This window comes from Rhinolophus ferrumequinum, chromosome 12 (assembly GCF_004115265.2).
Source record: "Rhinolophus ferrumequinum isolate MPI-CBG mRhiFer1 chromosome 12, mRhiFer1_v1.p, whole genome shotgun sequence".
Taxonomy (NCBI): domain Eukaryota; kingdom Metazoa; phylum Chordata; class Mammalia; order Chiroptera; family Rhinolophidae; genus Rhinolophus; species Rhinolophus ferrumequinum.
The window spans coordinates 23,165,351-23,178,813 of record NC_046295.1 but is presented as its reverse complement, the minus strand read 5'-3'; the positions used below and the strand labels follow the sequence as shown (position 1 = coordinate 23,178,813).

Genomic DNA, 13,463 nt, shown 5'->3' with positions numbered 1-13,463 from the left:
GGAGGGCAGACATGACTCACATAAGGAGAACCCAGCTTAGTTAACCAGGGACACTGTACCACTGGGCCCCTTAGGATACCTATTACATCAGGCTCCCCCGACCAAGACCAGGAGACATAGCAACTCTACCTAATACGTAGAAACACAGGGAGGCAGCCAAAATGAGAAAAAACATGTCCCAGATGAAAGAACAGAACAAAGCTCCAGAAAAAGAACTAAAAAAATGGACATAAGCAATCTACTAGACACAGAGTTCAAAACACTGGTTAAAAGGATGCTCAGTGATCTCAGGGAGAACTTCAACAAAGAGATTGGAAACACAAAAATGGAGATAGAAAACGTAATATAGAACCAGTCAGAACTGAAGAATACAATATTTGAAATAAAGAATACATTAGAGAGAATGAACAGTAGAGTAGATGAAGCAGGAGATTGACTCAGTGATTTAAGAGCTAAGGTAGAAGAACCACCCAAATAGAAAAAAGGAAAAAAAAATAATAGTGAGGATAGTTTAAGAGACTTCTGGGACAACATTAATTGCACCAATATTTGTATCATAGGGGTACCAGAAGGAGAAAAGAGAGAGAAAGGAATTAAAACCTATTTGAAGAAATAATGATGGATAACTTCCCTGACCTGGTGAAGGGAACAGATATACAAGCCCAGGAAGCACAGAGTCCCAAACAAGATGAACCCAAAGAGGCCCACAGCAAGACACATCATAATAAAAGTGGCAAAGCTTAAAGACAAAGACAGACTCTTAAAAGCAGCAAGAGAAGACAATTAGTTACCTACAATGGAGCTTCCAAAAGACTGTCAGAGGATTTCTCAAGAGAAACTTTGCAGGCCAGAAGGGATTGGCACAAAATATTCAAAGTAATGAAAATCAAGAACTTACAACCTAGATTACTCTATCCAGCAAAGCTATTATTTAAAATTGAAGGAAAAATAAAGACCTTCCCAGACAAGAAAAAACTAAAGGAGTTCATAACCATCAAACCACTATTACAAGAAATATTAAGGGGATTTCTTGAAGAAGAGGAAGAATGAAGAGAAGGAGAAGGATAAAAAATATGAATAATAAAATGCCAGTAACTAAATATCTATCAACAATTACTTTAAATGTAAATTGATTAAATGCCCCAATCACAAGACATAGAGTAGCTAAATGGATAAGGAAATAAGACCCCTATATACAGTCTACAAGAGAGTCAAATCAGATTGAAAGATATACGCAGACTGAAAGTAAAGGGATGGACAAAGATATTTCATGAAAATGGGAAGAAAAAAAAAAAGCTGGGGCTTTGGGTGGCTATACTTATACCAGACAAAATAGACTTTAAAATAAAGGATATAATCAGAGGCAAAGAAGAACCTATTAATCCGACTTCTGGGTATTTATGCAAAAAAACCCAAACACTACTTCGAAGGGACATGTGCATCCATATGTTCATTGCAGCATTATTTACAATAGCCAAGATATGAAGGCAGCCTGGGTGTTCATCAGTGGATGAATGGATAAGGAAGAGTTGGTACAGATGTACAATGGGATATTACTCAGCCATTACAAAAAAATGAAATCTAAAAAAAAAAGGAATGAAATCTTGCCATTTCCAACAACATGGATGGATCTAGAGAGTATTGTGCTGAATGGAGTGAGACAGAGAAAGACAAATGCCATATGATTACACTTATCTGTGGAATCTAAAGAATAAGATAAAGGAATAAACTAAACAGAAAAAGACTTAGATGCAGAGAACATTTTGATGGCTGTTAGAAGGTGGGGGGTGGGTTGGAGGGTTGGGTGAAAATGTAAAGGGATTAAGAAGTACCCATTGGTAGTTACAAAATAGTCATGGGGATGTAAAGTAAAGCACAGGGGATACAGTCAATGATATGGTAATGACTATTATGGTGTCCGGTGGGTAATAGATTTGTCAGTTTGATTACTTGGTAAGTTATATAAATGTCTAATCAGTATGTTGTACACCTGAAACTAGTATGTACCTGAAACTAGTATGATATTGTATGATAACTGTAATGGAAAAAATTTAAAAAAATATTAAAATACTTTCAGTGCAAGAATCAGGTTTTAATCTTAATCTCTATTTATGGTCGCTGGCCCTCCCAAGACAGAGGGGAAAGATGCCACCCCCCCACCCCACACCTGATTTCTGCTTGATTATGATCAATAGGGAATGATTTTAGCATAAAAAGGCTCGTTTTTATATTAAACACCTTTTTCTGTGAGAAGGTGGTGTTGGTGAAGATAAAATCCTTAATCAAAATCCCGCCACTTTGCAATGTTCTTTGGGGAATAGGATTTCAAATACCAAGGAACAAAAGAGGATTTGGTTTTCAATCTGCCTGAGGCGGTAGCCGATTGTGAAGCAGCTACAGGGAGAAACCCAAGTATAAATTATCAAGGTGTGTGTGTGTGTGTGTGTGTGTGTGTGTGTGTTGTGTGTGTTGGTCCTGCACCGAGAGGAGAGGGATAGGAGATGAGGATCCAAGGACTTTTTGCGATGTACCTGGTTATGTAATATTTATAACGAAAGGCGCTGCAACAGCATCAGCGGACTGACCCGCATTTTTCCGGCCCAGTTTACAACCACAAGCCAGGATAACATGGGGTCGGAAGGAGGGGACAAGGACCGCCGTGCTGGCGGAGAGCGGTCTAAACAGCGGGAAAGCTTCTAATGGTGCCGAAGCGGAGGTCAGAGACATTCCCCCTGGCTCTTGGCACCAGACCACGGATCCCAAGGGCAGTTCTGGCCCTAAGAATCAGCGGGGGAGCTAGTTTCAAAATGTAGGATCCGGAACCCGACCTTTTAGATGCTTATTCAGTGGGTGGGGAAAGGTATTAGGGTTTAGAAATCTGCATTTTCAATCAGCTCTCTGGGGATTCTGAGACGGGGACCTGGGACCCCACACAGACAACACCACACTGGACCCTGGGCCGAAACGTCCTCGCGCGGCGTGGAGGCGCCACTGGCCCGGTACCGCGCGCGGCTGCGAGCGCGCAGCTCCCCTGCAACGGCGCATGCGTGGGCTCGCCGTGCAGTGAAGCCGCGCAGCTTCGCGGGCCCAACTCTTCCAATCGGAGCCTGGCGTTCTCTGAGTGCGAGTTCTGGAGGGGCCGGCGGCGGGAGGCGGGAGGAAGGGGGCGGGGCGGGGCGGGGCGGGGCGGGGCTGGAGGCCTGCGAAAATCAGCCCAGGTCTGCGAGGCCCGTCGAGTCTCCGGAAGTGGCCGTTGTAAACAACTTCTCCACGGGGTTTGCCCCCCTCAGTCCCCCTTTGCTATTTGTTCACCCGCCCTGGGTCCTAGAGTCCGCCCAGTTCCAACAGTTTTTGCTCTGCCCCCGCCGTCCGCTTGGGCTTCTTTCTAGTACTTTCGAGGCTTGAAGCTGTCCCCTGGGGTCTTGGGTGTGCGGTCTGGACCACGGGAACCCCCTGAGGTAACCACGGGGTGTGAGGTCTTCGAGGCAAACGACTTAGGCGCGGGGAGGGAGGGGAGGGCTGCAGTGATGATAATGGGGGGCGCCGCGTTAGTTTCGGTTATTGTCATCCGTGGGGACACGCCTCCAGCTTCTTGGTAGGGCCTTTCCGCCCACCTGGAGGAAGTTCTCCTTGGAGCATCCTAGGCAGACACTGCTACTGCAGTACCCAGAGGACAGGGTAGGGACCAGGGGGCTTGGATTTGGAGCTTGTTAGGTTTACAACTCCGGACTTTACCCTCCCGGTAATCAGTAAGCCCTTCGAGGACAAGGACCAGGTCTTTTTCATATAAAAAAACAACACCACGCATTAGACGCTCTATAAATATTTGATAAATGAAGGAATGAGTTGTGCTGGGTTGTCTTCTGTAGCTTCTACTGCTTATCCTCCAGGACTCGAAGAGACTTAGAAAAGTCAGCTGTGAGTTTTCCTGAAGCTGTAACTATTCTGCAGGAGTTGACCCTCCTTTTGACTGTTCTTTATTTCATTATGATGTTTATCCTAGGAAGATACATATTTATTCGTTCTAAGCAGATCTCAAATGATACTGCGTTAAGTTTACTTGAGAAGCAATTTCAGTTGGTTTCCAGTTCTTCTGAGTACATTATAAATCGATGTTTTTTAGTTTCAGAATTTGGAGAAAAGAACCTACCCTTTTGTCACTTGTTTTATTGAACACTTAGTGCTTCGTAACAACAAAACAATGGTAGAGCAGGAAACGAACATTCTTTACCATGAAATGAAGAGGAAACACAGGCAATGCAACCTGCTAAGAGGAAAGATGAAGAGAGTAGTTTTAGTCCAGAGCTTTCTGTATTATCCTGGCTTACTAGACGTTTACTAGGTGTGAGACCTCTGGCAAATCACCTAAGCTCCCTAGGCAATAGATTCCTTATTTGTGGGATAAGGAGGCTGGACTTGGTCTTTAAAGTCTCATACACTTCTAAAATTCTTTGATTGTCTCAGCCCCTTTGTCTTGGTCTTGTTTTGATGAAAACCAAACGTCCCCTTAAAGGTGAAATGTACAAGTCGGCAGATAGACACCCCAACACAGATTGTGGTTACTATGGAAGGCAGCTAGCACTGTGTTATGAAAGAGGATGGACTTAAGAGTCAGCCCCATGTGGATTCGAATTGAATATATCTTTACACAAGTTACTCAACCTCTCCAAGCCTCAGTGTTCTTATCTTTAAAATGTGCATAATTATCTCTTAGTGTTATTAGGAAGATTCAGTGAGATCAGATATGCTTAGCGTAGTATTTGGCACGTAGTAAAATAGTAATTTTTATCTTTTCATTCTCCCCGCTCCTCCTTTTTCCTTTGATCTGTGCAGACATACTGAGAGATGAATACATTCTGGATGACCCACTGAACAACTCAGATGTGAGGCAGGAAAACTTTGTACCAGCAGTGGCTCTGGAATCTAAAGTCAAATTGTCTTTCTGGCTGGTATAGTGGTACCTTGGTTTTCGAACGTAATCAGTTCCAGAAGACCATTTGAGTTCTGAAATGTTTGAAAACAGCCGACAGCTAGGCCTCAGGATCTGGCACTCAGCGGAAGCTGCGTGACATGTACGACTTCCGAGGCGTGTTCGAAAACTGAAGCATTTACTTCCGGGTTTACGGTGTTCGTAAACCGAAATGTTCGTCAGTGGAGATGTTCGAAAACCGAGGTACTACTGTACTTCCTCTCCAAATATCCAGATCATTGGTCTCTTGGCTTCAAGTAACCTATTCCCTATTTGCAAAAACTTTTTTTTTTTTCTGTTCTGCAAGATGATTTATTTATTTATTTATTTATTTTTCTTTTATTATTATTATTTATTTATTTTTTAAATTTATTGGGGTGACAATTGTTAGTAAAATTACATAGATTTCAGGTGTACAATTCTGTATCACATCATCTATAAATTACATTGTGTGTTCACCACCCAGAGTCAGTTCTCCTTCCATCACCATATATTTGATCCCCCTTACCCTCATCTCCCACCCTCCAAAAACTTTTTATTGAATAATGATGTATATAACATCCGCTCATCTATTTTAGGAAGAATGGTGAGAATAGTCTTAACTCCAAGAAGATTAATCTATTAAAACATTAACATTAAATGCTGATTTAAATGTTGTCTTTATTCATCACTGCTACAGGATGGCCTGGTTTTGGCCCAAGCCTGTGGAAGTGCCATCTGGATTGAGTGAGAATCCACTGGAGGTTTGAGTTATCTTTCATACACAGAGCAGAAGTGCTTTTCTGACAAGTGAAGTCTCATATGCTCCCAGGCTGGGGGTCAGCCATGTCTTGAAGGCCGATTGCAAGGTGCACAGCCGAGCGCTAGAGTCAGCCAATTTGGGTTTGAGTCCTGATTCTGTCACTTATTAGAGATGTGACTTTGGACAAGTAACTGAATACCTTTAAGCCCTAGTTTTCTCAAGTATCATGTGGGGTGTATATTAACAGTATCTTAGTGAAGAAGAGAAAGGCTGACAATTGCATATCATAAGAAATTTTTTATTATTAATATGGATTTGCCAAGTTATTGTTTATCTTGTGGAGTTTAATAGGGAAGTTTCAAGTAAAGCTAGGGACACATGATATGTCGTTACCTTGCAATTCTTTGACTTAGTTTCCTATTTCATTGACATTTTCATTACTGACATTTTCAGTACCTAGCTACTTTACTTTCATTATCATTGCTTGCCCTCTTTTCACTCTGGTGGAAGGAAAAGATTTTGCTGCATCTTCTCTGTCATACTCAATAGCATGGAAATCCCATCGAAGTCTAAATTCAACCATAGACCTAAGTTTGGCCCTGTGTTGATTTAGTCATCCTAAAGCAGAGGTAAGCCTTTGAACCCTAGTGTTACCAAGAGCTGACATCAGAGAGGAGGAAGAAAATAATAGTTTTCTAAAGGAGACTTTAGGTAGGATTTTTTTAAATGACGTATTAAAAAAAATTGAGGTAGAATTCACATAACCTAAAATTCATGATTTTAAAGTGTACAATTCAATGGTTTTTAGTATATTCTCTATGTTGTATAGCAACCACAACTATGCCTTCTTCATTTTCTTTCAAAATCTTCATTTTCTTTCAAACTGATTTCTGTGCCCTACAGATAGGCACTACATATTCCTTTTCCAGTTCAGGAACAATTTGTCACTATTTCATTATAATAATTTTTCTTTTTGTTTAAGAAGTGAAAATAATATAATAGTATTACTTTGTTCTTACAAGAAGGAACATTTTTCTAACATTTTCTCATTTTTGCTTCTAATCTTTTTTTTTTTTTTGAACAAAAAAATACCTTTATTACATGGATGAAGCTAGGAGGGGGGAGGACTTATTTGCCCTTCCCGGCCTTGATTCTCCGCAGGCAGAACTCCAGCTCCTTGCCCTCCAGCACAGAGCCGCCATCTGCTTGACAACACTGGGCTGGTCTAGAAGCGATGCATGTAAGAAGCTTGCCCTGCTGGGACTGCTCCTCTAGAAGATGGCTGGTTTTGGCATTCTTTTTCCTTTCATCATATTGCTTCTGAATTTTCTTTGATCCTTTAGTGTTTAAAATCTCTTCCTCCTCAGGAGTCAGCTTGGCTCCCTTCTTGCAGCCCAGGGCCGTGCATAGTGGGACTCATAGCACTGTCTGTCCGGTGTACTGTCAGCAAGCACCAGGCAGTTCTTTACTAGGGTCTTGGTGTGGACCAGTTCGTTGTTGGATGTGTTGTAGACCACATCGACAGTCCTTGTTTTGTACATATGACACTCGGAGCCCCAGGAGAAGTTCCCCATGTCCAGCATCAGTGCACGGTACTCGTTGCCTCCCAGCACATGGACTCTGTGTATGTGGCTGAGGCCAATTTTAGTGTTGGCAGCAGGGCGTCCCAGCTCATATTTTCCCTTCTTGTCCGAGGACTTTCTCTTGCACTGTGTTACAGCGCTTATGCCAGTTGTCCTGAGAGATGCTTATGGCCCAGCACCGATTGGAAAAGAGGGTTTCTAATCTTCTTTTAAAAGAAAACATTATGACTTTAAAAAAAATATAAGTATTTATGTGTTTGTTAGACAATAATTTAAAAATACAAATAAATCGAATAACAACAGCAAAAAACTCACCATAGTCTCAGGACTCACATATATAACCACTGTTATATTGGTTACTGTTTTAACAGACTTCAGTCCATCTGACCTGTAAGCCTCAGACATCTTGGATAATTTCAATCATCAGTAACAAAGTATATCTTTAAGAAACAGTGGAGTATTTTGAAAGAGTTGGAAGACTTATCATGAGTTTAAACCCTTCAAGTAATGCCACTGGTGATACGCAAAGGTAAGCCTCCAGTCTTTCCCTTTGGTTGAGGATTGCTTTTGGTTGCAGGGAGCAGGGAGAAGTTAGTGGTTGGAGGGGTTGATTGTAAGAATTCTCATGGTATAGTAAGAAAAGTAGAAATTTCACGGGACTGGAGGAGCAGGAATGAGGCCTCATGGGAACCGGAACTGGATCTGGAGACTTTGTGCTGCTCTTTGTGCTCCTTTGTTATTTGGGTCCACAAATGTCAAAGTGTCTGTACTTTTCTTTCTTCCCAGATTCTTGCTTATTCTTTTCCGCTTCTTAAAATCTTCTCATATTTCTGCTTATTCCCATTTCTGTGTGGTTGTTACTTTCGCTTGCCGTAATTTCTGTGGCTCTCATTCCTTTTCTTTCCATATTGCCCCAACTCTAGTTTGCGAGTTCTTTTGAAGCATTTAGTTTTAGGTCCTGTTGCTAACTGCTCCTTTACTTGGAGTTTACATTCTAAGAATTACTATTGCTCGTCTTTTTTGTACCATTGATATCTGCCTTTGGGGGAGGTTTCTACCTTTGGTTTATTCACTTCTGATATGAATAATGTAAAGCTGAGTCTATAATATAAAACTGAGCCATCTTGGAGGGTGCAACCCAAAGCGTGATTTACAAAGAAATAAATGCAGAAATTGAAATAAGTGTTTAGAAATTTTTGTAATCATGTAACAGTAATTTTCTGTGTGTTGAATCTGATAACAAAACCCTTGGGGTTCTATTTTATCTGTTTTTAAAATTTCTTTTTTAGTTATCCATTTAAAATATATTTTACAAAAGCATCATGGGTTGGGTAGGAATAGTCTTTGCTCATATTTAGTTTGAGAAGAACTAATCTAGGCGCCTTTTAGCAAGGATGTGGTGGGGGGGCAAGTTCCATGACTAAATGTACTTTACATATAAGTAGGGTTTGCTATATAAACATTTTCTACCTATCTTTAGTAGCTACCTAAAATCCTTCTGAAGTAATATAGGGAATAAATGAATAAGATACAAACTTTTTACTTTGCTAAAATTTCATTTCAAAGAGGACTTTTTCTTTTATCAAATGTTGCAAGGGTCAAGAATGAGGTCTCATCAGCTTGTTCACCACCACTATGGTGAGGAATATGATTTAAAAACTGGTGAATAGAGGATATTCAAGTTTCCTTTTTGGTTTGATATTCTACATTATATATGTATACATACAGACATATACGTATATTTTAATGAAAATAATATATGCATTTTTAGAAAAAATTAAAAAAATATAAATGAATAAAACAATGAAACCACTTATAATCCTACTACAATATTAATTACTGATAATATTTTGGTATATACTTGCCCAGACCTTTTCTTATGAACGTATAAATATATATTTAAAAATTAGAAGTATATTTCACATTATTTATTTTATTTTATTTTATTTTATTTTATTGGGGGAGGGGAATAGGACTTTATTGGGGAACAGTGTGTACTTCCAGGACTTTTTTTTTTCAAGTCAAGTTGTTGTCATTTCAGTCTTAGCTGTGGAGGGCGCAGCTCAGCTCCAGGTCCAGTTGCCGTTGCTGGTTGCAGGGGGCGTAGCCCACCATCCCTTGCGGGAGTCGAGGAACTGAACTGGCAGCCTTGTGGTTGAGAGCCCACTGGCCCATGTGGGAATCGAATCGGCAGCCTTCGGAGTTAGGAGCATGGAGCTCTCACTGCCTGAGCCACCGGGCCGGCCCCATATGTCACATTATTTAGTATCCTTCCTTTCAATTTCGGGGGGAATATCACAGCACATCAATATACATGTGTTATAATTTTTAATTGCTAAATTACTCTTCAAAATTCTAAAATCTGAATAAATGAAGTTATTTGAACTATCACTAGTCTACTTTATGTTTCTATAGATTTGTGTTTTATGAACAGTTCATGCAAATGGAATCATACAGTATGAGGTCTTTTATGTCTGTCTTCTTTTGTTAGGGATGTTCTTCAAGTTTATCATGTTATAACATTTATCAGTACTTTCTTTTTAATGCCAAATAGTATCTCATTGTATGGATAGACCACATTTTGGTTACTCATTCACCAGTTGACTGACATTTGGATTGCTTCCACTTTTTGGCTATTATGAATAATGCTGTTAGGAACATTTGTGGACAAGTCTTTGTGTGGACATACGATTTCATTTCTTTTGGGTAGATTCTTAGGAGCAGCAGTACTTTATCGTATAGTAAATTTATGTTAATTTTTTTAAGAAATTGCCAAATTGTATTCTAAAGTGGCTGAACCATTTTACATTTCTACCAGTAAGCTATGAGGGTTTTAGTTTCTCCATATCCTTGCCAACATTTGCTATTTTTGACTTTTTCATTATAGCCATTGTAGTGAGTGTGGAGCGATAATGTCATTGTGATTCTAATTTGTGTTTTCCTAATGAGTAATGATGTAGAGCATTGTTGTGTGTTCTTTTTTGGCCATTTGTATATCTTCATGGTGAAAAGTCTGTTCAGGTCTTTTGCCCATTTTTAAATTGGGTTATTTGTCTTTTTGTTATCGAGCTTTAAGAGTTCTTTATATATTCTGGATACAAGTCTTTCATCAGATATATAATTTGCAAATATTTTCTCCCATTTGTTGGCTTGACTTTTCATTTTCTTAATATCCTTTGAAGTGCAAAAGTTTTTAGTTTTTCTGAAGTCCTATTATTTTCCTTTATGGATTGTGCTGTTGGTTTCATGTTTAAGAAATCTTTGCCTAACTTAAGGTCGTGAAAATTTTTCTCCTATGTTTTCTACTAGAAATTTGATAATTTTAGTTCTTGCATTTAGGTCTGTGCTCTATTTTAAGTTACTTTTTATGTATAGTGTGAATAAAGTCATCTTTTTGTATGTAGATAGATATCCAGTTGTTTTATCATGATTTGTTAGTAAGACTATTCTTTCCCCATTGAATGGCCTTGACACCGTTGTTGAAAATTAATTGACCATATAGTATGTATGAGTTTATTCTAGGTCTCAATTCTGGTATATTGATCTAGATGTCTATTTTTAATTCACTTCCACACTGTTTTGATTACTGTAGCTTTAGAGTAAGTTTTGAAAAAAATAGCAGTACTAATTTCCTTGAGACATCACTTTCTTGATCTCTAAAACAATCATTTTCAACTTTGTGAAATGATTTTTTTTGGAGAGACAGCAAGCATTGAGATCATCTGACATGATTTTTTAAATCTATCATTTTTAAAACATTTTTTTATATTGCTATTTGATTTTCCAGGTTCAGCCATTATGTACTGACTTCCTAATATAGATGATCATAATTTGTAGTTTCCATTCATGCTTGTCTCCCTTTTCTGTCCTCTCTATATTAAGTGATATTATAATCTTGGTTAGATTGGTTATTCAATGTTTACATTATTATAATTATGAAAACTTCCCAGTTGAGCCACGTAGTAGTACTTAGTAAAAATTTTTTCTCTCTTGTACGTTTTGTTTTTCTTGGATTTATTAATTGTCTCACTTATTGTTTAGTTGGCTTAATTTCTATGAACTTAAAATCATGAATTCAATTTCATACTCCAACCAATTTGTATAAATTTCTAATATGTTTTGATAGTTGAAGTATTCTGTTATTTTCTGTCATCATCTTAAAAAATCATTGCTGGAGGATTTGGCCAGGCCAGTTAAGACAGATCGCTCTTTGAATGTTTGCTGCTCAATTGTCACTTGTTGTTTTCTTTCATCACCCTCTTGGAAATCCCTTTGCTGTTTTCTTGTCATGAATGCCCTACTTTTGAGATCTCATCTCTTCCTCTTTTCAGTTTAGGTTCTTATTTTGGTGGAGTAAATCTTGCATTAGCCTCTTGAGAAAGTTCATGGGTGGTAAATGTTTTGATGTCTTGTAGATCTGAAATAGTCTTTTTCATACCCTTGTCTTTGAATGGTAACTTTTTGGCCATAAAATTCTAAGTTAGAAATGATTTTCCCTTGGAATTTTTTCAGGCATCTGGAGATTTTTCTTTTACATTTATTTATTTAGTCTTTCATTTCTTGTTTGTGTTTTCGATTTCCAAGAGCTGTTTTTTTGTTCACCAAGTATTTCATTTATTTTTTTTATCACATCCAGTTCTTGTTTAATTGATGTTATTTCCTCTCCTATTTTTCTGAGGATATTAACATTAGCATTGTCTCTCACTTCCTCTCAAACTTGTCTTTTCCCAGCATAACTTTAGAGGTTCCCCCCCCCCCAATACCTAATTTGGTCTTTGTCTTTCATATTAAATGTTTCCTAACTTCTGGTGATCCTTGGCTGTCTGTTCATGTTTAAAAGTAGGGACCTAAAAAGGTGATTGGAGACTTTTGTGTTGGTGGCATTCTCTGTTTTGCTGGAGAACCCCTAGCAGCATATTTAGGTCTTTTTCACCTTGCTAGTTAGTTAGCTTTTCCAGGGAAGACTCTTTCAGTTTCTTCTTGGCTGTCATTATTCTGGCAGATAAGAAGTGTTAGCAGACTGGGGCTCTCATTTGTTTTGTGTCTTGTTTTTAGTATGGAGCCCTTACTCCATTTGTATCTGATGTCTCCAATCCAGAGACCTTCTGTTTCATCCTGTCCAGGGAATAAACCCGTAGTGTTCTGCCAGAGTGGGGAAGAGTTCAGTACAGTAATTAGTTGTATGGTGTATAGGGCAGAAGATTGGAGGATCTCCGTATTTTTTTGGCAGACTTTATCAACCAATTCTCCTGTTTTCTGCTCTACTTTTACCTCCATTTTCAAAGATGTTGCCAAGTAACTGAACTTGTTGGCACAACCTGTAAATCAGGTTGCTTTCCCCACTTTTAACTTTGAATATAACTCTGTTATGTTACTACTTGTCCACCTGCTTTCCAGTTTCCAGTATTTTATTGTTATTGTCTCATCTTCTGTGCTTTTTCTTCTTGTGTGTTTATACCTTTAAATTCTCTTTGCTGTTATTTTAATTAAAATTTTAAATTTTGAGTGAGAGTAGAATGCTTTAGTCTGCCATTTAAAACTGGAAATTTGTATTCTCTTATACATACTTGTCCTTTTTGTAACATGTATTAGATTTGCAATAAGTAAAATACATAATTTAAGAAGGTGAAAAGGAAAGAACTCAATCTCTTCCAAAACTGCCCAGCTTATGATAGGATCAGCCTTTAAGTACCAATCTTGAACAACATAGTGGTTTCCGAATGAACAGTGGTTTGTTTCTAGTCCTATACTGCTTTGCATTTCTACCTAGCTTTTGCAGTTGACATCTTCTACTAGATTGTAAGTTTGTGCAAGGATCATACCATGTTCCCTGTGTTTTTTGAAAAATAAGTTATTTGAAATACTTGAAATGCTGGAAATACACCTAATGAGAATTATGCTTTATTGCGATCTCATTTTATAGGTTGAAGAATGCCTCATCTGATGTAAAACAAATGCTTAAAAGTGAAACAGACTTGGATATTACTGCTGATCTGAGAAAGAAACTCCATCGGGCTAAGAAAGAAAAATTAGAAATAACAACTAAGCACAATGCAGAGGTAGAATGTATTTTCGTCTCAAATAATGTTAAAAATAGAGTTTGATTATTTTAGATTCATTTCATATTACAATTTCTATGTTTAACATTTATCACTATAACATTCTTGTA

The 13,463-nt window shown here is 38.4% G+C and overlaps 1 protein-coding gene and 1 pseudogene across 1 annotated transcript in view; one reads left to right on the top strand and one right to left on the bottom strand.

The window, feature by feature from the left end:
* Nucleotides 1–3,228: 3,228 nt before the first annotated feature.
* The window catches only part of CCDC171 (coiled-coil domain containing 171), a 267,732-nt gene continuing 257,497 nt past the window's right edge, over nt 3,229–13,463 (top strand). Inside the window, exons 1-3 of the mRNA XM_033124173.1 lie at nt 3,229–3,458; nt 7,666–7,823; nt 13,218–13,353. Coding sequence (XP_032980064.1) covers nt 7,780–7,823; nt 13,218–13,353 — 180 coding nt within the window. The 5' untranslated portion in view covers nt 3,229–3,458; nt 7,666–7,779. The remainder of the gene's footprint in view (nt 3,459–7,665; nt 7,824–13,217; nt 13,354–13,463) is intronic.
* On the bottom strand, nt 6,840–7,517 carry LOC117031505 (40S ribosomal protein S8-like; annotated as a pseudogene).